The sequence below is a fragment of the Stegostoma tigrinum genome, chromosome 10 (assembly GCF_030684315.1).
Source record: "Stegostoma tigrinum isolate sSteTig4 chromosome 10, sSteTig4.hap1, whole genome shotgun sequence".
NCBI lineage: Eukaryota > Metazoa > Chordata > Chondrichthyes > Orectolobiformes > Stegostomatidae > Stegostoma > Stegostoma tigrinum.
In genome coordinates, this window is record NC_081363.1 from 88,727,380 (window position 1) to 88,754,634 (window position 27,255).

At 44.9% G+C, this 27,255-nt stretch overlaps 1 protein-coding gene across 5 annotated transcripts in view; it reads left to right on the top strand.

Moving 5' to 3' along the window:
* The window catches only part of wdr21 (WD repeat domain 21), a 109,806-nt gene extending 83,003 nt beyond the window's left edge, over positions 1 to 26,803 (top strand). The window contains exons 11-14 of one of the 5 annotated variants that reach the window (XM_048537142.2): positions 599 to 696; positions 1,554 to 1,730; positions 13,356 to 13,470; positions 26,177 to 26,803. In XM_048537142.2, the coding sequence (XP_048393099.2) occupies positions 599 to 696; positions 1,554 to 1,730; positions 13,356 to 13,470; positions 26,177 to 26,259 (473 nt within the window). In that variant the 3' untranslated portion in view covers positions 26,260 to 26,803. Of the gene's footprint in view, positions 1 to 598; positions 697 to 1,553; positions 1,731 to 13,355; positions 13,471 to 25,346 lie in introns of all 5 variants that reach the window. The other 4 variants (XM_059649378.1, XM_048537141.2, XM_048537139.2 and 1 more) reach the window with 4 other exon arrangements.
* Positions 26,804 to 27,255: the final 452 nt, after the last annotated feature.

Genomic DNA, 27,255 nt, shown 5'->3' on the forward strand with positions numbered 1-27,255 from the left:
TAGAAACAGCAGTGAAGACCATAAAAAGGCAAGTCGCAATCTTTATATGTGTAGCTCTGAAGTGTAAAATAGATTAACATAAAAGACTAGGCTTTGATTCACTTTGAGACATCTTAAAGATTTATCTTTTTTTCTTTTTCTTAAAATAATGAAGTGAAATATAGTCCATATTAACCCGCTAGTTCTGAAATAATGCTGGTGTTCAGCTGGAAGGAAGTTATCTATCCATCCACCCGGGCTGCTACAGTTGAGTTTAACCTAGCTTGGTTTTGTTGAGTGAGTTTTGTTTTGAAAAATAAAATTGGGATCAAACCTGCACAATAGCCCATCGAACATTTGACCACAAAGACCAATTTCTCCAATCATTAGCCCACTTATTAATAGTGTAATGACAGAATGATGCAGCTTACAAACTGTGCCACAATTTCAGTAGCTTCTCATTGGTATGAAATACACTGCGTTTCTTCTTGTCACCCAAACCTGATGTAGCAACAATCTTATCAATAAAGACTTAAAAACATGTTTTCGTTTTGGAAGACAGGCTGCTGAATTTTTACCAGGTAAGTCACAATTGCATCTGTTGTGTTGTGTTTCCTAGGTGTGTTGTACCGTGTCTTTGTGACCGATGCCGTAACAGGTCAAAAACAGATATTCAACACAAATAGCAGTGTTCTTGCTCAGCAGTTTGCACGCAGGGTAAGTAAGGATTTAAAATACTAAGGTTTCCCTGAATGAAAGGGAATTATAAAACAGATTAGCCAGTTTTTATGAAGTGAAACCATATCTTAATATTATTTTAAAATTGCCTTATTCTGATAAAGGCTATGCTCTGGAAACTTGGTAATTTTCTTTAGTCTTAGCATTTGTTTGTGTGGAATTGCTCATTCCCTGTTTTTATACAGCACAAAATCCTTTTGTTATTTTCTCTCCCATTGTAGGTGTAGGTACACTCACAGGGGTCTCAGGGAATTGCAGTTAATGTTGTTCTAAGTCAGGGTGATGTGTGGTTTTTTTTTGTGTGGTGCTTGCCTGTGTCGGCACCTTTTTGTTCTAGCCAGTAGAGAACCCTTGTAGGTTTGGAAGTTGCTGCTGAAGAAGACTCCAGGGTTGCGTGTAAGCTTCTTGATTAGAAGCTAATTGAGGCTTTATTTAAATTTGTTATCCAGTGAACACCGATCTATTTGATGGAGTATGACCTTCATCTGATCAGATACTGTATCTTCTCAGTAATGGCAATCATTTTATTTGTGTGATCTTGCTTTAGCTACATTGTTCTCTATATGATATTTTCAGTTCTTTTAGCATTCAAGTTCTGAGTGTATTCTTCTGTCTAATCACAAATCAAAACGTTGGCAAGTTTTTCCACACTTTTTGTATTAATCCAGTGTGACTGTGTTGAAAACAGAATTAATATTACCTACAATAATTTGGCCAAATGGAGCTTCATCAGACATTTGGACAAATGTTTTTACGATTTATTTTACTGGTTGATAAGAATTCAAAGTCACATGTGCAAATGTACCAAGAATTCTGAGTGTGTGGTGTTTCTGTAGGCCCCTGTCTTGTATAATGGCTGTCGATCGGGGGAGATTTTTAGCCTAGACATTAGGCAACGAATGACAAAAGCACTGAGCTGGGCAGGTACAGTAATCTCCCAGAACTCTGCTGTGACCTCTATCCGGCTCTTGCAGGATGAAAATTACCTCATGGCTGCAGACATGATTGGAAAGGTAAGCTATGTGCTTGGCTGTAGTATCTATAAAAATGTTTATCCTGTGTATGTTAGCTGTTGGGTTTTTGCTGTCATTCTTTTCAATCACAATCACATCTGTATCATCAGTTTGATACAGTCCCTTCAGATCTTGTCTCGATCAGTTATTTGTGTCTGAAGCCTCCAAATGCATTCATACTTAACCTTAAGTCAGTATTTATTCTCATTTTCTGTCCTTCCTTACTGAGGACAGGTTTCAGCTTCGAGGCTATTGTCGTCCTGATTGACCATTATCCATGGGTTAGTTGAACACCCTTGCCTCAGTGTAACATCACAGCCACAGACGCCTCCTCAAATGCTTTCCACAAGAGTCACAAGATACTCTATGTTGGCTAGATGTTGCTCATTCTGATACTTGTATGCACAAGCAGAACAACCTGCCAAGGCCAACAAAGCTCTCAAGAAACTAAAGTCCAAACATCACTATTTATGTTCGAAAACTAAACTAAATATATTCACAGAATGTGAAAACTCTCGAAAAGGCAGTGCTGAACCACCATCTTGAACTACTGCAGTCCACGTGCTTTACACTCGTGGCTATTTGGCTGCCAAATTTCTAAAAGGCAAAATAAAAAAAGTATGTCTATTCCAATGCCTTTTCCCAATGCTCAGTTACTCAGATCTTTTCACTCCCAGTAATTTAGCACCATTCTGGAGGAAACTCTTGTTGCATACACAGACACCAACAGCTAGGAAGTGGCAGATCTGTGAGGCGGGCTGACAGCAATGTGGACAGCAAACTCAGAAAGGTGGTCAATGGCAGCGTAGAGTCAGAGAGGAAATGGGTGACTGCCAAGGAATGGGTAAGAGAATCTGGCAGGTTATGCAGGAGTCCCTTTAGGTTCGTCAGAGGAGTGCAGTAAGAGCCAAGATCATAGAGCCATGGGAAGCACAGCTGCAAAGTTGCGAAAGAAGAAAAGAGGAAGAGCAATGTTAATAGTCAGGGATCAGGTAGGCCTTTCTATGGCTGCGGACATGACTCCAGGAATGGTGTCTTCCCTCCTTGATGCCAGTTTAAAGGATGTTGACAGAGTGGCTGTAGGTTATTCTTCTGGAAAGGGTGAAGAAAAGCCAGAGATGATGGTCCATTTTGGTACCAGTGACATAGATAGACTGGGAAACATGATGCTGAAAGCAGATGTTGGGCCACTAAGAAAGAGATTGAAGAAAAGGACTTCTAAAAGATTCATCTCAGGATCTCCCCTAGTCTCAGTTGTCATGAGCAGAGAAATGGGGGAAAATGAGAGATACAGCACAAGGCTGAAAACTGGTGGAGGAAGCGGGGCATCCTGTTTCTGAAGTATTGGGCATGGTTCTCGTGAATGTAAGAGCTGTACATAATGGAGAGGTTGCATCTTGGCAGGACTGGAATTAACTTGTTTGCCAGGAATTTTTGTGTTGATTAGCAGAAGAGATCTCAGATTTAAGGGAAGTAAACCTAGAAAAGGGAGCTAGAAAGCAAAATAAAAGTCATAAAACTAATGTTTAAAAAGAAGCATTAAAGGTATTAAATCTAAAGCTAGAGATAGTGGGAACTGCCGATGCTGGAGAATCTGAGATAACAAGGTGTTGAGCTGGATGAACACAGCAGGCCAAGCAACATCAGAGGATCAGGAAAGCTTACGTGTCAAATCTGGACCCTTTTCAGAAACGGGGGAGGGCAAGGGGATTCTGAAATAAATAGAGGGAGGGGGAGGTGGATGGAAGATGGATAAAGGAGCAAATAGGTGGAGAGGCGACAGACAGGTCAAAGAGGAGGGGATGGAGCCAGTAAAGGTGAATGTCGGTGGGGAGTTAGGATGGGGATAGGTCAGTCCAGGGAGGACTGACAGGTCAAGGAGGCAGGATGAGGCTGGTAGGTAGGAGGTGGGAGTGGGGGTGGGGCTTGAGATGGGAAGAATTGATAGGTGGGAAAAAGGACGGACAGGTTAGGGAGGCGGGGATGAACTGGGCTGGTTTTGGGATGGGGTCAGGGGAGGGGTGATTTTGAAGCTTATTAAGTCCACATGGGAACCCTGCAGCCCAATGGTTTCAAAGCGAAATATGAGCTGCTGTTCCTGCAGCCTTTGGGTGGCATTGTTGTGACAGTGGAGGAGGCCCAGCATGGACATTTCATCCAAGGTGTGGGAGAGGGAGTTGAATGACTGGGAGGTTCAGTCGTTTGTCACAAACTGAGCGTGTGTTTCACAAAGCTGTCTATAAGCTTCCGCTTTATTTCCCCACTTGGGAACAGCAATACAGTATACCACATTAGCAGATGTGCAGGTGAACATCTGTTGATGTGGAGGTTTTCTTGGGGCCTGGAACGGAGGCGAGGTGGGAAGTGTAGGGGCAAGTGTAGCACTTCCTATGGTTGCAGGGAAAAGTGCCGGGTTTGGTGGAGCTGGTGGGGAGTCTAGAGCAGACAAGGGAGTCACGGAGAGAGTGGTCCGAAAGGAACGCAGATAAGAGTGAGGAGGAAAAAATGTCCTTGGTCGTTGGGACAGATTGCAGAAACCGGAGGTGCCGGAGGAGGATGCGTTTAATCCGGAGGTTGGTGGGGTGGTATGTGAGGAATGAGGGGGATTCTGTTTTGGTTGTTATTGTGGGGAGGGGGTGTGCAGGATGAATTGCAGGAAATGCGAGAGATACAGTCAAGGGCGTTTTCGACCACTGTGGAGGGGTGGTTGCGGTCCTTGGCAATCGAAGACATCTGGGATGTACGGGAGTGGAATGCCTCATCGCAGGAGCAGATGCGGTGAAGGTGAAGGAATTGGATATAGGGAATGGCATTTTTCCAGGAGGTGGGTGAGAGGAGGTGTATTGCAGGTAGCTGTGGGAGTCGGTAGGCTTGAAATGGATATCGGTTTCCAGGTGGTTGTCAGAGATGGAAACAGAGGTACAGGAAGGAGTAAGAGGTATCGGAGATAGTCCAGGTGAACTTTAGGTTGGGGTGGAAGGTGTTGGTGAAGTGGATGAACTGTTTGAGCTCCTCGTGGGAGTACGAGGCGGCAGCAAAGCAGTCAGCGATGTAATGGAGAAAGAGGTGGCGGATAGGGTCAGTGTAGCTTTGGAAGAGAGATTGTTCCAAGTAACCTACAAAGCGGCAGGCATACCTTCAGCCCATGCAGGTACCCATGGCCACTCCCTTTGTAGAAGTGGAAGAAATTGAAGGAGAAGTTGTTAAGGATGAGGACAAGTTCAGCTAAGCGGAGAAGGGTGTCAGTGGAGGGGGACTGGTTGAGCTTGTGGGACAGGAAGAAGCAGATGGTCTTTTAGGCCTTCTGCATGGGGAATGCAAATATATAGGGACTGGACATCCATCCTAAAGATGAGGTGTGTACTGTATGACTGTATTTGCGCCGCCTCATACTCCCATGAGGAGCTCAAACAGGTCATCCACTTCGCTAACACCTTCCACCCCAACCTTAAGTTCACGTGGACCATCTCCAATACCCGCCTCTCTCCTTCCTGGTCCCCTCTGTTTCCACCTCTGGCGACCACCTGGAAACCAATATCCATTCCAAGCCTGCCGACTCCCACAACTACCTGGAATACACCTCTTCTCACCCACATTCCTACAAAAATGCCATTCCCTATTCCCAATTAGGGGCAGCACGGTGGCTCAGTGGTTAGCACTGCAGCCTCACAGCGCCAGGGACCCAGGTTCGATTCTAGCCTCAGGCGACTGTCTGTGTAGAGTTTGCACATTCTCCCCATGTCTGCGTGGGTTTCCTCCAGGTGCTCCGGTTTCCTCCCACAGTCCAAAGATGTGCAGGTTAGGTGGATTGGCCATGCTAAATTGCCCTTATTGTTCAGGGATGTATGGGTTATAGGGGGGTGGGTCTGGGTGGGATGCTCCGAGGTTTGGTGTGGACTTGTTGGGCTGAAGGCCTGTTTCCACACTGTAGGTAATCTAATCCAATCTAATCTAATTCCTTCTCTGCCGCATCTGCTCCTAAAATGAGGCATTCCACGCCTGGACATCCCCGATGTCCTAGTTTTTCAAGGACTGCAACTTCCCCTCCACAGTGGTCAAAAATGTCCTCAACTGTGTCTCTTGCATTTCCCACAACTCATTCCTCACACCCCCTCCCCGCAATAACAACCAAAATAGAATCCCCCTCGTCCTCACATACCACCCCACCAACCTCCGGATTCAACGCATCATCCTCTAGCACTTCTGCCATCTGCAAATGTGACCTCACTACCAAAGACAGTTTTCCCTCCCTACCCTTATCCTCTTTCCGGAGGAACCACTCTCTCTATGACTCCTTTGTCCGCTCCAGACACCCCACCAGACCTGGCATTTTTCCCTGCAATTGCAGGAAATGCTACTTTGCCACTACACCTCCCCACTTACCCCCATCCTTGGCCCCAAGAAAAACCTTACACATCAAACCGATAACAAGGTGCACAGCTGGATGAACAGCAGCATCAAAGAAGTAGGAAAGCTGATGTTTTGGGCCTAGAACCTTCTGAAGATGTGGAGGTGTCGGCATTGGACTCAGTTGCACAAGGTCAAAAATCACACGACACCAGGTTACAGTCCAACAGTTTTATTTGAAAACACCAGCTTTTAGAGCGTTGCTCCTTCATCAGTGTAGTGAGACAGGCACTAAGACACAGAGTCTATAAGTAAAAGTTCAAAGGATCATACTGCTAATGCAAATATATTGAATAAGTCTACAATGGCTGGCTGACTCCCTCCTGCTAAATCTTTGGTTAGTTAGAAAGGAGATGCAGGTTTTGATCAATTAAAGTGCAAATCCCAGAATTTCTTCCAAGTCACTGTTCCAAGATGACAAAGATCTTTTCACTATATGTAGGCCATCAAGGACAACAGACTTGTAATCTGCAAGACAACCTCGCTCAACCATTACCAACAAATCAACATTTGGAAAGTTGATCAAGGATAGTCAGCACGGATTTGATCGAGAGAGATTCTGTCTGACTGATTTCACTGAGTTTTTAAAAAAATATCACTAAATATATCGATGAAGTTAGTACAACTGATGTAGTTGACGTGGACTTCAGTAAGGTCTTAGACAAGGTCCTAGATGGAAGGCCGGTCCAAAATGTCAACCATGGGATTCAAGACAAGTTAACAAACTGGACCCAAAGTTGGCTCACAAATAAGAGATAAAAGGGGATTGGTGCTGGGACCTATACTGTTTGTTATGTGCATTAACAACTTGGATGTGAATGTAGAAGTAAGTTTGCAGATGATATGAAAATTGGTCATTTGATAATGAGGAGAATGGTCTCGTGCTGCAGTTCTGATATTGATCAACTGATCAACTGGACAGAGCAGTGATGGATGGAATCTAGTCCTGATTGGTGTGAGGTGATGCATTTTGGGAGGTCTGTACATGATGGTCCACAGGTTACACAAAAAGCAATTGGATATACAAGTTCACAAATCCCTGAAGGTATCAGCACAAGTATTCAGTTGTGGAAAATAGTCCTGTCTTCATTTGCCAGGGTATAGAATACAGGAGCAAGAAAGTCTTGTTGCAAGTTTATAGTGCATTGGTTGGGCTACACATGGAATACTGTGTGCAGTTCTGGATGACACACTATTGGAAGGATGTGATTGCACTGGAAAGGATGCAGAGGAGATTCATCAGAAAATATGGAATGCACTGCCTGAGAAGGTGGTGGAGGCAGATACTATCACAACATTTAAGAAGCAACTGGACAAGCACTGAAAATGATGGGACATGATAAACTACAACCAAGTGCAGGTAAATGGGATTAGCACAATGGTGTTTGTTGGTCAGCATAAACATCTGGGGCTGAAAGGGCCTGTTTCGTTATGACTCTACACCCTTAACCACAGTGAGAGCGTCGCAGCACAATGGATGGTATCCTCAAATGTGCAGACGGGATTTTGTCTCCAAAAGGATACGAGGTGGCCACTCCTATCGACACTATCACAGATAAACCTATTAAGGATAGATTAGTGAAAATAAGACCAAATATGTTTTTCTGTTGCTGGTTTCCTGACCTTGTGCTCACAACTATGTCCTTCAGGGCTCAACCAGTTGTCAAACAATCACGAGGAGAAGCCAATGGACAAATTTTATTCCTTTAAACTTTGACAATCAAATTGCATCAAACATAAATATGGAAGTAGGGACGAATTGTAGTCAATGTATATGACAAATTCTATGTCAGACTGCAGCTCCAAGAACAAATCTCATGGATTGACCCGGCAGTCTACTCAGCAGATATCACACTAATTTAACCATTGTGTTTTTCACAGTCTGATCTTCCTTGGGTAGATATCCTATTCCTTTTCTACAAACACTTAACTGCCATTTTCATAACTTAAGTTCCACGGTTGCAATCTTTTGAACAAAATATTAGTACATTTCTCCAGAATTAGCTCCACTTTGCTTACTGAGATTGTGGTGGTATGGATCCACTTTTATCTGAATGATCAGTGATAACTCTGGGTACTGTATGGTTGGATATAATCAATCAGTTACTTTGATTTAACATAAACAACTGTAGCATTGGCAATTACAGTCACCTGGATTCTTCCTTCAGTTTCGTCTGAATACATAGAATATTACAGCACGGTACAGGTCCTTTGGCCCTCGATGTTGTGCCGACCTGTCACACCGATCTGAAGCCCATCTAACCTACGCTATTCCATGCACGTCCATATGCTTGTCCAATGATGACTTAAATGTACTTAAAGTTGGCGAATCTACTACCGTTGCAGGCAAAGCGTTCCAATCCCTTGCTACTCTCTGAGTAAAGAAACCATCTCTGACATCTGTCCTATATCTTTCACCCCTCAATTTAAAGCTATGCCCCCTCATGCTCGCCGTCACCATCCCAGGAAAAAGGCTCTCCCTATCCACCCTATCTAACCCTCTGATTATTTTATATGTCTCAATTAAGTCACCAATCAACCTTCTTCTCTCGAACAAGAATAGCCTCAAGTCCCTCAGCCTTTCCTCGTAAGACCTTCCCTCCATAACAGGCAACATCCTAGTAAATCTCCTCTGCACCCTTTCCAAAGCTTCCAGATCCTTCTGATGTTAATTTAACATCGTACCAGAACTGTACCCAATACTCCAAGTGCGGCCGCACCAGAGTTTTGTACAGCTGCAGCATAACCTCTTGGTTCCAGAACTCGATCCCTCTATTAATAAAAGCTAAAACACTGTATGCCTTCTTAACAACCCTGTCAACCTGGGTGGCAACGTTCAAGGATCTGTGTACATGGACACCGAGATCTCTCTGCTCATCTACACTACCAAGAATCTTGCCATTAGCCCAGTACTTTGCCTTCCGGTTACTCCTACCAAAGTGCATCACCTCACACTTGTCTGCATTAAACTCCATTTGCCACCTCTCAGCCCAGCTCTGCAGCTTATCTATGTCTCTCTGCAACCTACGTCACTATCCACAACTCCACCGACCTTAGTGTCGTCTGCAAATTTACTAACCCATCCTTCTACGCCCTCATCCAGATCATTTATAAAAATAACAAACAGCAGTGGACCCAACACCGACCCTTGTGGTACACCACTAGTAACTGGTCTCCAGGTTGAACATTTCCCATCAACTATCACCCTCTGTCTTCTTTCAGCAAGCCAATCTCCGATCCAAACTGCTACATCTCCCACAATCTCATTCCTCCGCATTTTGTACAATAGCCTACTGTGGGGAACCTTATCAAACGCCTTGCTGAAATCCATATACACCACATCAACCGGTTTACTCTCATCTACCTGTTTGGTCACCTTCTCAAAGAATTCAGTAAGGTTTGTGAGGCATTACCTACCCTTCACAAAACCGTGCTGACTATCCATAATCAATTTATTCCTTTCTAGATGATTATAAATACTATCCCTAATAACCTTTTCCAACACTTTACCAACAACTGAGGTAAGGCTCACTGGTCTATAATTTACCAGGATTGTCTCTACTCCCCTTCTTGAATAGGGGAACCACATTTGCTATCTGCCAGTCGTCTGGCACTATTCCTGTAGACAATGACGAGTTAAAGATCAATGCCAAAGGTTCGGCAATCTCGTCCCTGGCTTCCCAGAGGATCCTAGGATAAATGCCATCTGGCCCAGGGGACTTATCTATCTTCACACTCTGTAGGATTTCTAATACCTCTTCCTTGTGAACCGCAATCCCACCTAGTCTAGTAGCCTGTATCTCAGTATTCTCCTCGACAGCATTGTTTTCTCGAGTGAATACTGTTGAAAAATATTGATTTAGTGCTTCCCCTATCTCCTCTGACTCCACACACAACTTACCACCACTATCCTTGATTGGCCCTAATCTTACTTTTGTCATTCTTTTATTCCTTAGATACCTATAGAAAGCCTTAGGGTTTACCCTGAATCTACCCACCAACAACTTCTCATGTCTCCTCCTGGCTCTGCTGAGCTCTCTCTTTAGGTCTTTCCTGTCTACCTCGTAGCCCTCCAGCGCCGTAACTGAGCCTTCTCATCTCATCCTAACATAAGCCTTCTTCTTCCTCTTGACCAGCGATTCCACTTCCACGGTTCGCACGCTCTACAGCTTTATTCCCTGCCTGACAGGTACATACTTATCTAGGACACACAGGAGCTTTTCCTTGAATAGGCTCCACATTGCTAATGTGCCCATCCCCTGCAGTTTCCTTCCCCATCCTATGCTCCCTAAATCTTGCCTAGTCTCATCGTAATTGCCTTTCCCTCAGCTATAACTCTTGTCCAGTGGTATACACCTATCCCTTTCCATCACTAAAGTAAACGTAACAGAATTGTGATCGCTGTCACCAAAGTGCTCACCTACTTCCAAATCTAACACCTGGCCGGGCTCATAACCAGTACCAAATCTAATGTGGCTTCGCCCTTTGTTGGCCTATTTACATACTGTGTCAGGAAGCTCTCCTGCACACACTGGACAAAAACTGACCCATCTATAGTACTCGAACTATAGTGTTCCCAGTCAATATTTGGAAAGTTGAAGTCCCCTGACAACTACCCTGTCTCTCTCACTCCTATCGAGAATCATCTTTGCTATCCTTTCCTCTACATCTCTGGAACTATTCGGAGGTCGATAGAAAACTCCCAACAGGGTGACCTCTCCTTTCCTGTTTCTAACCTCAGCCCATACTTCCTCAGTTGACAAGTCCCCAAACATCCTTTCTGCAACTGTAATACTGTCCTTGACCAACAATGCCACACCTCTGCCCCTTCTACCATCTTCTCTGTTCTTACTGAAACATCTAAATCCCGGAACCTGCAACAACCATTTCTGTCCCTGCTCTATCCATGTCTCCAAAATGGCCACAACATCGAAGTCCCAGGTACCAACCCATGCTGCAAGTTCACCCACCTTATTCCGGACGCTCGTGGCGTTGAAGTAGACACACTTCAAACCAACTTCTTGCTTGCCAGTGCCATCTTGCATCCCTGAAACTTTTTTTCGGACCTCCCTACTCTCAACCTTTTCTATACCCGAACTACAATTTTGGTTCCCATCCCCCTGCTGAGTTAGTTTAAACCCACCCGAATAGCCTCAGCAAATTTCCCCCCCCCAGGATATCAGTACCCCTTTGGTTCAGGTGAAGACCATCTTGCTTGTAGAGGTCCCACCTACCCTAGAAACAGCCCCAATTATCCAAGAATCCAAAACCCTCCCTCCTGCACCATCCCTGTAGCCACGTGTTCAACTCCTCTCTCACTATTCCTCGCCTCACTAGCACATGGCACAGGCAACAGACCAGAGACAACAACTCTGTTCGTCCTAGCTGTCAGCTTCCATCCTAGCTCCCTGAATTTCTGCCTTAAATCCCCATCTCTCTTCCTACCTATGTCTTTGGTGCCAATGTGGACCACGACTTGGGGCTGCTCCCCCTCCCCCTTAAGGATCCCAAAAACACGATCAGAGACATCACGCACCCTGGCACCTGGGAGGCAACACGCCAACTGTGAGTCTCTCTCGTCCCCACAGAACCTCCTATCTGTCGCCCTAACTATGGAGTCCCCAATGACTACTGCTCTGCTCCTCTTCCCCCTTCCCTTCTGAGCAGCAGGGACTGACTCTGTGCCAAAGACCTGTGCCCCACTGCTTTCCCCTGGTAAGTCGTTCCACCCAACAGGATCCAAAACGGTATACTTATTGCGGAGGGGAATGGCCACAGGGGCTCCCTGCACTGCCTGCCGGTTCGCTTTCCGCCCCCTGACCGTAACCCATCTGCCTTTTTCTTGTACCTGAGGAGTGACTACCTCCCTGTAATTCCTCTCAATAACCCCCTCTGCCTCCTGAATGATCGAAAGTTCATCCAGCTCCAGCTCCAGTTCCCTAATGCGGTTTTCAAGGAGCTGGAGTTGGGTGCACTTCCCGCAGATGTAGTCAGCAGGGACACTAGTGCTGACCCTTACCGCCTGCATTCTGCAGGAGGAACATTCAACTGCCCTGACCTCCATTCCCATTATTCTAAATTCCCAAAGAGACTGTTAAAAAATAAAGAATAAAAAATAAACTTGTTACCTTACCAATCAGGTGCACAGAACCTTTTTTTTTCGTTAGAGGAGGAAGATGGGTGGGAGACTCTACCTGAGTAGTGTTTCGGGTAACGCAACCACACAAATAAATTACCTCACTTACTCAGCAATCCCGTGTCGCTCCTGCTCAGCGTACCTCCGCCTATTCATGAGGTAAGTTTTTAAAGCAGTGCCTCGCCAGCTTCCCGACAGGCCCCTGGTCCAAGCTCCCGCTCGTGCTGCTGCTCAGCCAGAAATGGCAACTGCACCACAGTGTAAGCTCAAATGGCTCTGTCTTCTGGTTTCAAGTGGTTTAATTTCCCCTTCAGTTCGGTGATGACTCCAAAGAATACAAGCTTTGAACCATGGTCAATGTTATCCAACAGAATACATGACAGCTCTCGACAGCTCTCTCACACAGTCAGTCAGAGTACATGCAGTCATCTGTATTTTTTTGCTCCTATTTTCTGCAATAATTCTTTCAATTGAATTCCTTGCAACTTGTATAATGTACAGATGTTTCAAGTAAATATACAAAATATATTTTAAAATAGAATAGAATCCCTACAGTGTGGAAGCAGGCCCTTCGGCCCAACTAGTCCACACCAAACCTCAAAGCATCCCAGCCAGACTCACCCAATCTACACATCCCTGAACACTATGGGCAATTTAGCATAGCCAATCCACCTAGCATGCACATCTTTGGACTGTGGGAGGAAACTGGAGCAAACTCCACACAGACAGTTGCCCGAGGGTGGGATTAAACCTGGGTCCCTGGCGCTGTAAGGCAGCAGTGCTAACCACTGAGCCACCTTGCCACCCAAGAGATTATTGTATTGACAGAGTTGGAGTTAAACTATGCTTCATTGCATGGAGTCCAGCACTTATGCTGTTTGTTTGCTTTCCTGCTTGAACTTTATAATCTTGCAGCATACTTTTTGTTTCAAATGTGCAGTGTACTTTTAATAGATTTGAACTTAATATTGTATGGTCTCAAAATCCTGATGTGGAATGTACTTGACTGAGCCCTAACAATGGTTATGTGTTTCACTGTATAAATGGCTAGCATAAACCATGAATTTGATGTTTTTTTTCAGATTAAACTGTGGGACTTGAGGACTACAAGATGTGTTAAACAGTATGAGGGTCATCATAATGAGTGTGCTTATCTCCCAATCTATCCTCATGAAGAAGAGGGTATTCTTTTAGCTGGTAAGTGCTGTCTTTTGCTTTTTTTCACCCTTGTGATATTGGAGAGCTTTTTCAAGGTTCATCTGAATGCTGGAAAGTCTACACATGTGGAGTGTAGTCTATGAACTAAAGCTTCCTCTGTCAGGTTCCAAAGTTCTGTGTCTAAATTTTACAGGTAGCTAAATATTCAGAGGTTCCTGAATTAACCTGTGTGCGAATTTTAAATACAAACGGACAAAAGGATAAGACACTGTCCATATTGTTGTATTGAAAGAATTAGAAAATTAGTTTGTGGCAGCGGTAAAACAAGGTTGGCACAGCAGTAGTACACAGAACATTTTTATCTTTGTACTAAAGACTAATGGACAGCAGTAAACAAAGTTTGACACCAACTGAAATAAGGAGATATTAATGTTGATGATTAAAGGCTTGGTCAAAGTGAAAGATTTGAAGAACTGTTTTAAAGGAAGAAAGTGAGATAAAGAGGAGTAACAAGGGGCCCAATTAATAGAAGGCTTGGCAACCAGTGGTGAAGGGATAAAAACAGAGAATGCACTAAAGTCTGGAATTGGAGGAGCACAGAACTATGAAACCTGAATAAGGTCGAGGGAGGATTCAAAAGCGAGGATGAGAATTTTGAAATGAAGACATCTCTTAACTGACAGTCCATGTAGTCAGCAAAAACAGAGGTGAGTGGTCAGATGATAGAATGTGGGAGATCAGTCAGGTGCGAGGTGTGACTGGCAGTTTTGAAAAAAAATGATGCTTTTGTACGGGGGTGAATGGTGGTCTTTGTGATTGCACAAAAATGTTGAGAAATAGTAATTTTTATAGGGAGTGAATTGATTTTTTTTAGGGCTGGACTGGAAATTTGGGGAACTATTGTATTTCAAGTTTTGATTCTTCATGATGTAAAAGTTGAGATAGCATCAATTACTAGAAATACAGATGAGTTATGTCTCCATGCACGTACTGATAGCTGCACCTTATATGAAGGACAGGCTGTAAGACTGAATTTGACAAAGTTGTCTATGTCAACAGTAATGTACTGGCGTTACTTAATCTACAGGCAAACTCTTCTTTAGTAATGAGACAGTAGGAACTGCCAATGCTGGACAATCTGAGATAACAAGGTGTAGAGCTGGATGAACAATAGACAATAGGTGCAGGAGTAGGCCATTTGGCCCTTCGAGCCAGCACCACCATTCATTATGATCATGGCTGATCATCCACAATCAGTATCCTGTTCCTGCCTTACCCCCATAACCCTTGATTCCACTATCTGTAAGAGCTCTATCCATCTCTTTCTTGAAAGTATCCAGAGACTTGGCCTCCACTGCCTTCTGGGGCAGAGCATTCCATATATCCACCACTCTCTGGGATAAGAGGTTTTTCCTCAACTCCGTTCTAAACGGCCTACCGCTTATTTTTAAACTGTGTCCTCTGGTTCTGGACTCACCCATCAGCGGAAACATGCTTTCTGCCTCCAGAGTGTCCAATCCCTTAATAATCTTATGTCTCAATCAGATCCCCTCTCATCCTTCTAAACTCAAGTGTATACAAGCTCAGTCGCTCCACTCTTTCAACATATGATAGTCCCACCATTCTGGGAATTAACCTCATGAATCTATGCTGCACTCCCTCAATAGCAACAATGTCCTTCCTCAAATTGGGAGACCAAAACTGCACACAGTACTCCAGGTATGGTCTCACAGGGCCCTGCACAGCTGCAGAAGGACCTCTCTGCTCCTATACTCGATTCCTCTTGTTATGAAGGCCAGCATGCCATTAACTTTCTTCACTGCCTGCTGTACCTGCATGCTTGCTTTCATTGACTGATGTACAAGAACACCTAGATCTCATTGTACTTCCCCTTTACCTAACCTGACTCCATTGAGATAGTAATCTGCTTTCCTGTTCTTGCCACCAAAGTGGATAACCACACATTTATCCACATTAAACTGCATCTGCCATGCATCCGTCCACTCACCTGGCCTGTCCAAGTCACCCTGTCTTCTCATAACATCCTCCTCACATTTCACACAGCCACCCAGCTTTGTGTCATCAGAAAATTTGCTACTATTACTTTTAATGCCTTCATCTATATCATTAATGTATATTGTAAACAGCTACGGTCCCAGCACCGAACCTTGTGGTACCCCACTGGTCACCGCCTGCCATTCCAAAAGGGACGCATTTATCACTACTCTTTGCTTCCTGTCAGCCAGCCAATTTTCAATCCAAGTCAGTATTTTGATCCCAATACCATGTGCCCTAATTTTGCTCATGTATCTCCTATGTGGGACTTTACCTGGACTTTCAGAAAGCCTTTGATATACTGTGTCCATTGGCTCTCCCTTGTCCATCTTCATGGTTACATCCTCAAAAAATTCCAGTGGATTAGTCAAGCACTTCCCCATTGTAAATCCATGCTGACTCTGACCTAGATAACAAAGTGTGGAGCTGGATGACACAGCAGGTCAAACAGCATCTCAGCAGCACAAAAGCTATGTTTCGGGCCTAGGCCCTTCATCAGATATTTTGGATTCTCCAGCATCTGCAGTTCCCATTATCACTGACTCTGACCTATCCTGTTTCTGCTATCCAAATGAGTCGTAATTTCATCTTTTATAATTGACTCCAGCATCTTTCCCACCACTGACATCAGGCTAACCGGTGTATAATTCCCTGTTTTCTCTCTCCATCCTTTCTTGAAAAGTGGGACAACATTAGCCACCTTCCAATCCGCAGGAACTGATCCTGAATCTATAGAACATTGGAAAATGATTACCAATGTGTCCACGATTTCTAGAGTTACCTCCTTAAGTACCCTGGGATGCAGACCATCAGGCCCCGGGGACTTATCAGCCTTTAGACTATGGTCTATCCAACACCATTTCCTGCCTAATATAAATTCCCTTCAGTTTGTCCATTACCCTAGGTCCTTCAGCCACTATTACATCTGGGAGATTGTTTGTGTCTTCCCAATGAAGACAGATCCAAAGTACCTATTCAACTCCTCTGCCATTTCCTTGTTCCCTATAATAAATACACCTGTTTCTGTCTTGAAGGGCCCAATTTTAGTCTTAACCTTTATTTTCTTTTCACATACCTAAAAAGCTTTTACTATCCTCCTTTATATTTTTGGCCAGTTTGCCTTCGTACCTCATTCTTTCTCCACGTATTGCCTTTTTACTATCTTTTGTTACTCTTTAAAAGTTTCTCAGTCCTCCAGCTTCCTTGGCCAAGCAGCGTCAGAAGAGCAGGAAAGCTGACGTTTCGGGTCTGGATGCTTCTTCAGAAATGGGGAGGGGAAGGGGATTCTGAAATAAATAGAGAAGGGGGTGAGGTGGATGGAAGATGGATAAAGGAGCAAATAGGTGGAGAGGCGACAGACAGGTCAAAGAGGAGGGGATGGAGCCAGTAAAGGTGAATGTCGGTGGGCAGTTAGGGTGGAGATAGGTCAGTCCAGGGAGGAAGGACAGGTCAAGGAGGCGGGATGAGGCTGGTAGATAGGAGGTGGGGTTGGGGCTTGTAGGAGGAGTGGACAGGTGGGAGGAAGGACAGGTTAGGGAGAGAGGGACGAGCTGTACTAGTGTTGGGATGTGGTTGGGGGAGGGGAGATTTTGAAGTCTGTGAGTCCACATTGATACCACTGGGCTGCAGGGTTCCCAAGCGGAATATGAGGTGCTATTCCTGCAACCTTTGGGTGGCATCATTGTGGTACTGCAGGAGCCTCAGGATGGACATGTCGTCCAAGGAGTGGGAGGGGGAATTAAAATGGTTCGTGACCGAGAGGTGCAGTCGATTGTCGCGAACCGAGCGTAGGTGTTCCACAAAGCGGTCTCCAAGCCTCCACTTGGTTTCCCCGATGAAGAGGAGGCCATATCGGGAATAGCGGATACAGTACACCACATTAGCAGATGTGCAGGTGAACATCTGCTTGATGTGGAAGGTCTTCTTGGGGCCTGGGATGGGGGTGAGGGGGGTGGCGTAGAGGCAGATGTAGCACTTCCTGCAGGTGCAGTGAAAAGTGCCAGGGGTGGAGGGGCTGGTGTGGAGTGTAGAGCAGACAAGGGAGTCATGGAGACAGTGGTCCTTCCGGGAGGCAGATAAGGGTGGGGAGGGAAAAATATCTTTGGTAGTGGGGTCACATTGCAGATGGCAGAAGGGCTGGAGGATGATGTGTTGGATCCGGAGATTGGTGGGGTGGTATGTGAGGACGAGGGGGCTTCTATTTTTGGTTGTTATTGGGGGAGGAGGTGTGAGGAATGAGTTGTGGGAAATGCAAGAGACGCAGTTGAGGGCATTTTTGACCACTGTGGAGGGGAAGTTGTGGTCCTTGAAAAACGACGACATCTGGGATGTCCGGGTGTGGAATGCCTCATCTCAGAAGCAGATGCGGCAGAGGCGAAGGAATTGGGAATTGGGGATGTAATTTTTGCGGGAAGGTGGGTGAGAGGACGTGTTCTCTAGGTAGTTGTGGAAGTCGGTAGGCTTGAAATGGATAGTGGTTCCCAGAGGTGGAAACAGAGGTCTAGGAAGGAGAGAGAGGTATCGGAGATGGTCCAAGTGAACTTAAGGTTGGGGTGGAAGGTGTTAGTGAAGTGGATGAAGTGTTCGAGCTCCTCATGGGAGCACAAGGCAGCCCTGATTCAAAAACAGTTCAGTTTCTTTTCGATTTAAGGAGGAGTGTTTTGGAACTATTGGAATTATTTAAAATTTTTGGGTTTGTGTTATTTAATGTAAGTTCCTTTTGTAATCAACATCCAATTTATTGTTAAAGCAAAACTGTATTTATATTTCAGCTGAGATCACAATATTAAAATCAAAACTAAGTCACAAATCTGTCAAGCTAGGTTCCTTGCTGGGATCTGACTTATCCAGAATAACATCAGCCGGGATCAGAAACACATAATGAGCTGTTTCCCACTTCCACTTCACTACTTCTGCAAATGAGATATTTTGATCAATAGATATCATCCAGAGCCGTGGAAATTAGAGATTTCAGGCTTTGCAGCATCTGACGAAAAGGAAACGTACTTAATGTTTCAGTTTGATGACTTTTTCCAAAATATCACTGATCTAAAAGTTGAACTGTTTCTTCCCATAGGAGCTGTCAGAAATCATAGAGTCCTACAACACAGAGACAGGCCCTTCGGCCCAAACTGATCCACACCGACAAAAATGTCCATCCATTCTAACCCCATTTCCCTGCAGTCCGCCCATATCCTCTAAACCTTTCCTATCCACGTATGTGTCCGAATATTTTAAATGGTCTTAATGTACCCACTTCTACCACTTCTGCTGGCAGCTCATTCCATGTTCCCTGTTTTAAAACAAAAGTTACCCCTCAGATTCCCATGTATTCTTTCCCCTCTAACCTTAAACTGATTCCCTCTAGTGCCTTGCTTCCACAACCCTGGGTAAAACACTGGCTGTTTTCACCCTATTCATGCCTCTTTATAAGGTCCACCCGCAACTGCCTCTCCCCCCCCCCCCCCCCCCCCCCCAGCCACCACCCGAGTCTCCTACGCTCTAAAGAAAAAAAATCCTAGCTTGTCCAATCTCTCCCGACAGCTCAGTCCCTTGAGTCCTGGAATCATCCTTGTAAATTTCTTCTGCACTCTTTCTAGTTTAATAACATCTTTCCTACAGCAAGGCAAAACTGAAACTGAACGCAACACTCCAAGTGCGGCCTCATCAACATCCTGTACAACTTCAGCAGAACTTCCCAACTTCTGTACTCTGCACTGACTGATGAAGGCCAGTATGCCAAAAGCTGCCTTCACTGCCCTGTCTACCCATGACTCTAAGGAAACCACGCACCTGAGTTCCAAGGCCTTTCTGTTCCATTACACTCCTTAAGGCCCTACTGTTCACCTTGAAACTCTTCCCTTGATTTGACTTTCCAAAACGCAACATCTGTGTTAAACTCCATTTGCCATTTCTCAGCCCACTTCCCCGGCTGATCATGATTCTGCTGCAATTTCTGATAACCTTCCTCACTGTCCACAATACCGCCTATTTTAGTGTCATCTGCAAATTGAATAATGCCTTGTAATATTGTCATCCAAATCATTGATACAGATAATAAACAGCAACAGACCGAGCACCGACCCCTGAGGAACACCACTAGTGATGGGCCTCCAGTCCAACTAGTATCCTTCCACTATTACTGTCTGCTTCTCACCATCAAGCCAATCGTGTACCCAATTTGCCAACTCTCCCTCGATTTCATGCAATCTAACCTTCCAGAGCAGCCTACCCTGTGGAACATTGTCAAAGGCCTTACTGAAATCCATACAGACAACATCTACCACCCTGCCCTCATTGCACTTCCTAGTCACTTCTTTAAAGAACTCTAACATAACTCACCTACTACAGATGTTAAGCTTGCTATAATTCCCAGGTTTCCTTTATAGCCCTTCTTAAGAAGGGCACAATATTCACTACCCTTTGGTGTCCCAGGACCTCATTAATGGCTAACAATGATGCTAATGTATCAGCCAGGGACCCCGCAGTTTCTTCTCTAGCCTCTTACAGGGTTCTTGGATATACTTGATCAGGACCAGGCGATTTAGCCACCTTCATACACTCTTAATACTTCCAACACTTCCTCTGCTGTGATATGGACTGTCCCCAAGATATTGCCTCTAACTTTCCCAAGTTGCTTTATCTTGTAAACACAGAAGAAAACTATTCATTTAAGGATCTTGCCCATCTCCTGTGGTTCCACACATACATGTCCACTTTGGTCCTTGAGGGGTCTTAATCTGGCTCTAGTTGTTCTTTTTCCTTTATTATACTTAAGAATCTCTTTTGGATTCACCCCAGTCTTCTCAGCCAAAACAATCTAATGCTCCCTTTTCACCCTCCTGACTTCCTTCTTCAGTGAACTCCTGTATCCCCTATATGCCTCCAGGGATTCCCTTGATCCCAGCTGCCTGTCCCTGTTCCATGCCTCGTCCTTTGTTTCCAGTCAAAGCCTCGATATCTCTTGTCATTCGGTGTTCTCCGCTGCTGCCAACCTTGCCCTTCACCCTCACAGGAACATACAGACCTTGAACTCTAGCTATCACACTTCTAAAGGCGGTCAGAGGTTCCTTTGCCTGCAAACTACTCTAGTCAACCACTGCAAGCTCCTGTCTGACGCCATCAAAATTCACCTTGCTCCAGTTTAGAGCATGAACCTGTGGACAGTTCTGTCCTTCTCCATAACTACTTTAAAATTAATAGAACTACGGTTCTGGTCCCAAAGTGATCCCCCACTGTCACCTGTCCTGCCCTATTTTCCAAGATTAGGTTAGGTTTTGCCCCTTCCTGAGTAGGAACCTCTATGTAATGCTTGAGGAAACTTTCCTGAAAAAATTTAACAAATTCCACCCATCCTAGCCCTTAATGTTATGGCAGTTACAGTCTATATCAGGAAAATTAAAATCCCCCACTAAGGCAACCCTATTTCTCTTGCAAGTCTCCACAATATCCCTGCATATTAATTTCTCTAATTCCTGTTGATTATTTGGGAGCCTATAGTACAACCTCACTAACATCACCATCCTCTTCTTATTTCTTAGGTCCACCCATAAAGCCTCACCAGATGATCCCTCAGTAATTTCATCTGACTACAGCTGTGATACTCCCCTTTATCAATAATACAACTCCCCCTCCCATCTTTCCTCCACCTCTGTCCCGTCTAAAGCACCTGTACTTAAGTGCCAGTCCTGCCCTCCTTTAGCCATTTTGTAATGGCTTTCTGTAATGGCTATAATATTCCAGCCCCATGTACCTATCTACCCGAGTTCATCAGCTTTACCTGTCAGCACTCTTATATTGAAACAGATGCAATTTAATCCACAGGCATTCCTCCACTCCTGTCCTGTTCCCCTGACCTGTCTCTTCAATTTGTTATATCTGATCATTGTATCTCCTTCCAGCCTTGCACTTACCTCTCTATTGTTGAGGATCCCACCCCCCTGCCAAACTAGTTTAAATCCTCCCTTGCAGCACTAGTAAATCTGCCCACCAGGATATTGGACCCCTCCAGTTCAGGTGCAACCTGCTTCAGAAAAGATCCCAATGATCCAGGAATCTAAGTCCATGCCTTTGAACCAATTCTTTACATACAACATGGAACATAGAAAAGTACAGAACAATACAGGCCCTTCGGCCCACTATGTTGTGCCATGGATTAATCCTAATCCAAAACTAAAATAACCTAACCTACATTCCCATCAATTCACTGCTGTCCATGTGCATGTCCAGCAGTCGCTTAAATGTCACTAATGACTCTGCTTCCACGACTACCACTGGCAAAGTATTCCATGTGCTCTTAACTCTCTGGGTGAAAAACCTCCCTCTGATGTCTCCTCTATACCTTCCTCCTAACACCTTAAAACTATGACCCCTCGTGGTAGTCAATCCTGCCCTGGGGAAACGTCTCTGGCAATCGAATCTATCCATGCCTCTCATTACCTTGTACACCTCAATCAGGTCACCTATCTTCCTCCTTCTCTCAAGAGAGAAAAGTCAGAGCTCAGTCAATCTCTCCTTGTAAGACAAGCCCTCCAGTCCAGGCAGCATCCTGGTAAACCTCCTTTGCACCCTCTCCAAAGCCTCCACATCTTTCCTATAATAGGGCGACCAGAAGTGGACACAATATTCCAAGTGTGGTCTCACCAGGGTTTTGTAGAGCTGCAGCATAACCTCGCGGCTCTTAAACTCGATCCCCCTATTAATGAAAGCCAAAACACCATATGCTTTCTTAACAACCTTATCCACTTGGGTGGCAACTTTGAGGGAGCTATGCACTTGAACACCAAGATCCTGCTGTTCCTCCACACTGCCGAGAATCCTGCCTTTAATCCTATATTCAGCATTTAAATTCGACCTTCCAAAACGCATCACTTCGCATTTATCCAGGTTGAACTCCATCTGCCATTTCTCAGTCCAGCTCTGCATACTGTCAATGTCTCGCTGAAGCCTGCAATACCCCTCGATACTATCAACGGCACCTCCAACCTTTGTGTCATCAGCAAACATACTAACCCACCCCTCAACCTCCTCAGCCAAGTCATTTATAAAAACTACAAAGAACAGAGGCTCAAGAACAGAGCCCCGCAGGACACCACTCAGCACGGACCTCCAGGCAGAATACTTAGCATCTACAACCACTCTCTGCCTCCTGTCAGCCAACCAATTCTGAGCCCAGATAGCCAAATCTCCCAGTATCCCATACCTCCTGACTTTATGAATGAGCCTGCCATGGGGAACCTTATCAAATGCCTTGCTGAAGTCCATGTCCACCACATCCACTGTTCGACCCTTGTCAACCTGTCTCGTGACCTCCTCAAAGAACTCAATAAGATTTATAAGGCATGACCTGCCCCTCACAAAGCCATGCTGACTCCCTTTAATCACGCTATGCTTTTCCACATAGTCATAAAATCCTATCCCTCAGAATCCCTCCAAAACCTTGCTGACCACAGACGTAAGACTGACTGGTCTGTAATTTCCAGGGATTTCCCTATTCCCTTTCTTGAAAAGAGGAACAACATTTGCCTCCCTCCAATCTTCCAGTATGACTCCCGTGGAGAGTGAGGAAGCTAAGATCTTCGCCAGCGGCTTACCAACCTCCTTTCTCGCTTCCCGGAGCAACCTAGGATAAATGTGGTCTGGCCCTGGGGACTTGTCAATCTTAATATTTGCCAAAATTTCCAGCACATCAACTTGCTCAATCTCGATCTGTTCAAGCCTGTTTCCCTGCTCCTCAAAGTTCTCATTCACAACAAGGTCCCTTTCCTTAGTGAAAACCGAAGCAAAAAACTCATTTAGGGCTTCCCCTATCTGCTCAGACTCCATGCATAAGTTCCCTACGCTTTTCCTGAACGGCCCTACCTTCTCCCTGATCATTCTCTTATTCCTCAGGTATGAGTAAAATGTTTTTGGGTTCTCCCTAATCCTTCCTGCCAAGCCCTTTTCGTGCCCCCTCCTGGCCCTCCTCAGTCCACTTTTGAGCTCCTTCCAAGCAAACCTATAATCCTCTAAAGCTGTGCTAGACCCTTGCTTCCTCCACCTTACGTAAGCTGCCTTTTTCTTTTTGACGAGAAGCACCTCTGTTCCTGTCATCCAAGACTCCTTAATCTTACCCCCTTCTTACCTGTCTCAGAGGAACAAATTTATGCATCACTCGCAACAACTGCTCCTTAAACAATTTCCACGTCTGTTGTGCCCTTCCTGTGGAACAGTTGCTCCCAATCTGTACTTCCCAACTCCTGCCTGCTAGCATCATAGTTTCCTTTTCCCCAGTTAAATATCTTCCCCTGGTAACTGCTCCTTTCCCTCTCCATGGCTATAGTAAATGTGAGGCTGTTGTAGTCACTGTCGCCGAAGTGTTTTCCCACCGCAAGATCTGACACCTGTCCTGGCTCATTGCCGAGCACCAAATCCAAAATGCCCTCCCCCCTCGTCGGCCTGTCCACATACTGAGTAAGGAAACCCTCCTGAACACACCTGACAAAAACAGCTTTATCCAAACCAACTGCACTAAGGAGGTTCCGATCAATATTGGGAAAGTTAAAGTCACCCATAACAACAACCCTGCTACGTTTACATTTTTCAACAATCTGCTGGCCTATGAGTTCTTCGATCTCCCTACTACTATTTGGGGTCTATAGAAAACCCCCAATGAGGTGACTGCTCCCTTGCTGTTACTAACTTCCACCCATACTGACTCAGTTGTCAAACCTTCCTTGGCAACCATCATTTCTCTTGTTGTGATGCACTCTCTGATTAGCAACGCTACACCCCCTCCTCCTCTTTCCCCCCTCCCTGTTCTTTTTAAATTTTCTAAACCCTGGAACATCTAGCAACCATTCCTGCCCCTGTGAAACCCACGTCTCCATTATGGCCACAACAGCATAGTCCCAAGTACTGATCTATGCTCTAAGTTCGGCACTCTTATTTCTGACACTGCTTGCGTTAAAGCAGACACATTTTAACCGATCCCTTCGTTCCATCACATGAAAACCTTCCCGGTAGATTCACTGCATCCTGCCACTGACTCATCTACTACTACGCCCTCTCCCCCCTCAGATGTGTAGTTCTGGTTCCCACCCCCCTGCCAAACTAGTTTAAACCCTCCTGAACCACTCGAGCAAATCTCCCACCCAGGACATTTGTGCCCCTCCAGTTCAGGTGCAACCTGTCCTTCATGTACAGGTCCCACCTTCCCCAGAAGGCATCCCAATGGTCTAAGTATCTGAAGCCCTCCCTCTTACACCAGCTGCGCAGCCAGGTGTTAAGCTGCACTCGCTGTTCCTCACCTCGCTATCTCGTGGCACCGGTAGCAAACCTGAGAACACTACTCTACTCGTCCTGCTCCTGAGCTTCCAACCTCGCTCTCTGTAATCCCTTTTCAGATCCTCAGTCTCTTTCCTGGCTATGTCATTGGTGCCAATACGTACCACGATTTCTGGCTGCTCACTCTCCCCCTTCAGAATCTTGTAAACCCGATCGGCGATATCCCGGACCCTGGCACCTGGGAGGGAACATACCTTCCGGGAGTCCCATTCCTGACCACAAAATCTTCTGTCAATCCGTCTAACTATCGAATCCCCTACCACTTTAGTCATGCATTCATCTCCCATATCCTCCTGTTCTGAAATGTCTCAGCATTTTCTTATTGTAATTTCAAAAGACATTTGTCTCTCAATCTCACCAGGTTTCCCAACCCTCAATTTTAAATGTCAACAAGATTTGATGTAAGAACTAAAGAACTATTCTGGCAAAGTTAATTAGCACTTCTGCTGCTCTCAATTTATCCACGAGTAGCTTGGGCTAATTTCTTAACATCTATCTGACAGAAATAATGAAATAAATCACTATTAATTTTTCAGTTGGACAAGATTGCTACACTCGAATCTGGAGTCTACGTGATGGTACCATCCTTCGAACAATTCCATCTCCTCACTCTATTTCCAAGGACTCCATCCCCAGTATAGTTTTCTCTTCACAACTGGGCGGGAGAGGTGGTGTACCTGGGCTTCTAATGGCAGTCTGTCATGATCTGTATCACTTCCCATATAGTTCTAATAACTGAATGAGTAAGAGAAGAGCTTTGAGGCACAGCCACCAATCATGAGTTTTGACAAGTGAATTAGTACTTTGAAGAAAGTGGTTTCAAGCTGTTATATTTTTCTATCCTTCTTCAGCAAGGACAGGCTAAATACCTGTGGGAAGAGCACAAGAGGCTGAACAGCTGGTCATTTAAGTTGGTGTTCTGAATGGCTTATTTAGTTATGCTGGTTAGGTAAAATTTAAATTAATCAATAAACCACTGGCTTTTGTTTTGTTAGATTATGCTGGCATTGTTAATAGTGCAGCAGGTGTTGCACATTTGACCAGAGTAATCAGATATGTTGGACAACTTGAGCCTTAAGCACCACACATGCTGCAAATTTGTGTAAACTGCACATAGTTTCTGTTTACGAACTAAGTAGGTGGGAATTTTTTTTGTGTAAAAGCAAAATAAAGTCTGAAATTCTGACCAGTCATAGAACAGACCGGTAATTTACAAAAAAAAAGCAATGAAGTTGCCGTGTGCTGGTGCCTTATATTAATTTTTTCAGTAGGATTTCTGTTAAGACAAAGTCCATTGTTGTTCAATTCATGGCTTACGAGTTCCCAAGTTAAGAAAAAGACAGGAACCAGGCCATTTGAATTTCAGGCTGGACCACCATGCTGCCGAACAACCTGCCTCAAGGACCTACCTCAATGCTGCTGAAGCAGACTACCACAATGGACCGTTAAAATCCTGGGCTGCAAGACTCCACAGAAGCTGCCTCAAGCAATCCTGGACCGTTGGAATCCTGGGCCAAGCCCATCTCATCACCAAAGGCAGCGTCGATCTGAGCTGTTGGAATTGCAGGCTGAACCCACCAAGCCACCAAAGCAGTCCACCACTCCATAGGACACACCAGGATGTGGCTGGCGTGTGACTAAGTTCAACTCTTCCTCTCCCCAGCTGTTAAACTCTGACATGAAAATGATATTTTGCTTTAGTGTTTGTTTGCACATTGCTACATTTACAAAATATGTTTTTGAAAAATAAACTAGCAAGCGCTACTGTGGTACAATCTAAATAAGCAAATAATACATCATTGCCTTAAGGGGGTTGAATCGGTTTCAGTAAAAGCAAATGGGACAAAGCTGAAGAACTGTAGATTGATGGGAACGTATGAAGAGCAGTGAACTACCTACAGCTATACTGGCCTGAAAACACCTGATCCAGTCTGATCTAGAAAACTAAGCAGGCTTGGGTCTAATGAGTACTTGGATGAGAGACTGTGCGTAATGTGCAATAGAAGGAATGCAATAATAGTTACCCAGGAGGCCTAGGTTCAAGGTTTTGTATTAGCATCAGTGATTGGGTTGGTTTGAGATATGTTTAGAAAATTACACTGAGTCATAGAGTAGTACAGCAGGGAAACAGGCCCTTTAGCCCAAACTGCTCCATGTTGACTATGGTACCCACTTAGCTAGTTCCAATTGCCTCTGCATTTGGTCCATATCCTTCCCATCCAAATGCTTTTTAAATGTTGCTATTACACCTGCCTCAACCACTTTCTCCAGCAGCCCATACCACATTCATACTTGGAATACTGCGTCCAGTTCTGGGCGCCCTATTATAGGAAAGATGTGGATGCTTTGGAGAGGGTTCAGAGGAGGTTTACCAGGATGCTGCCTGGACTGGAGGGCTTATCTTATGAAGAGAGGTTGACTGAGCTCGGTCTCTTTTCATTGGAG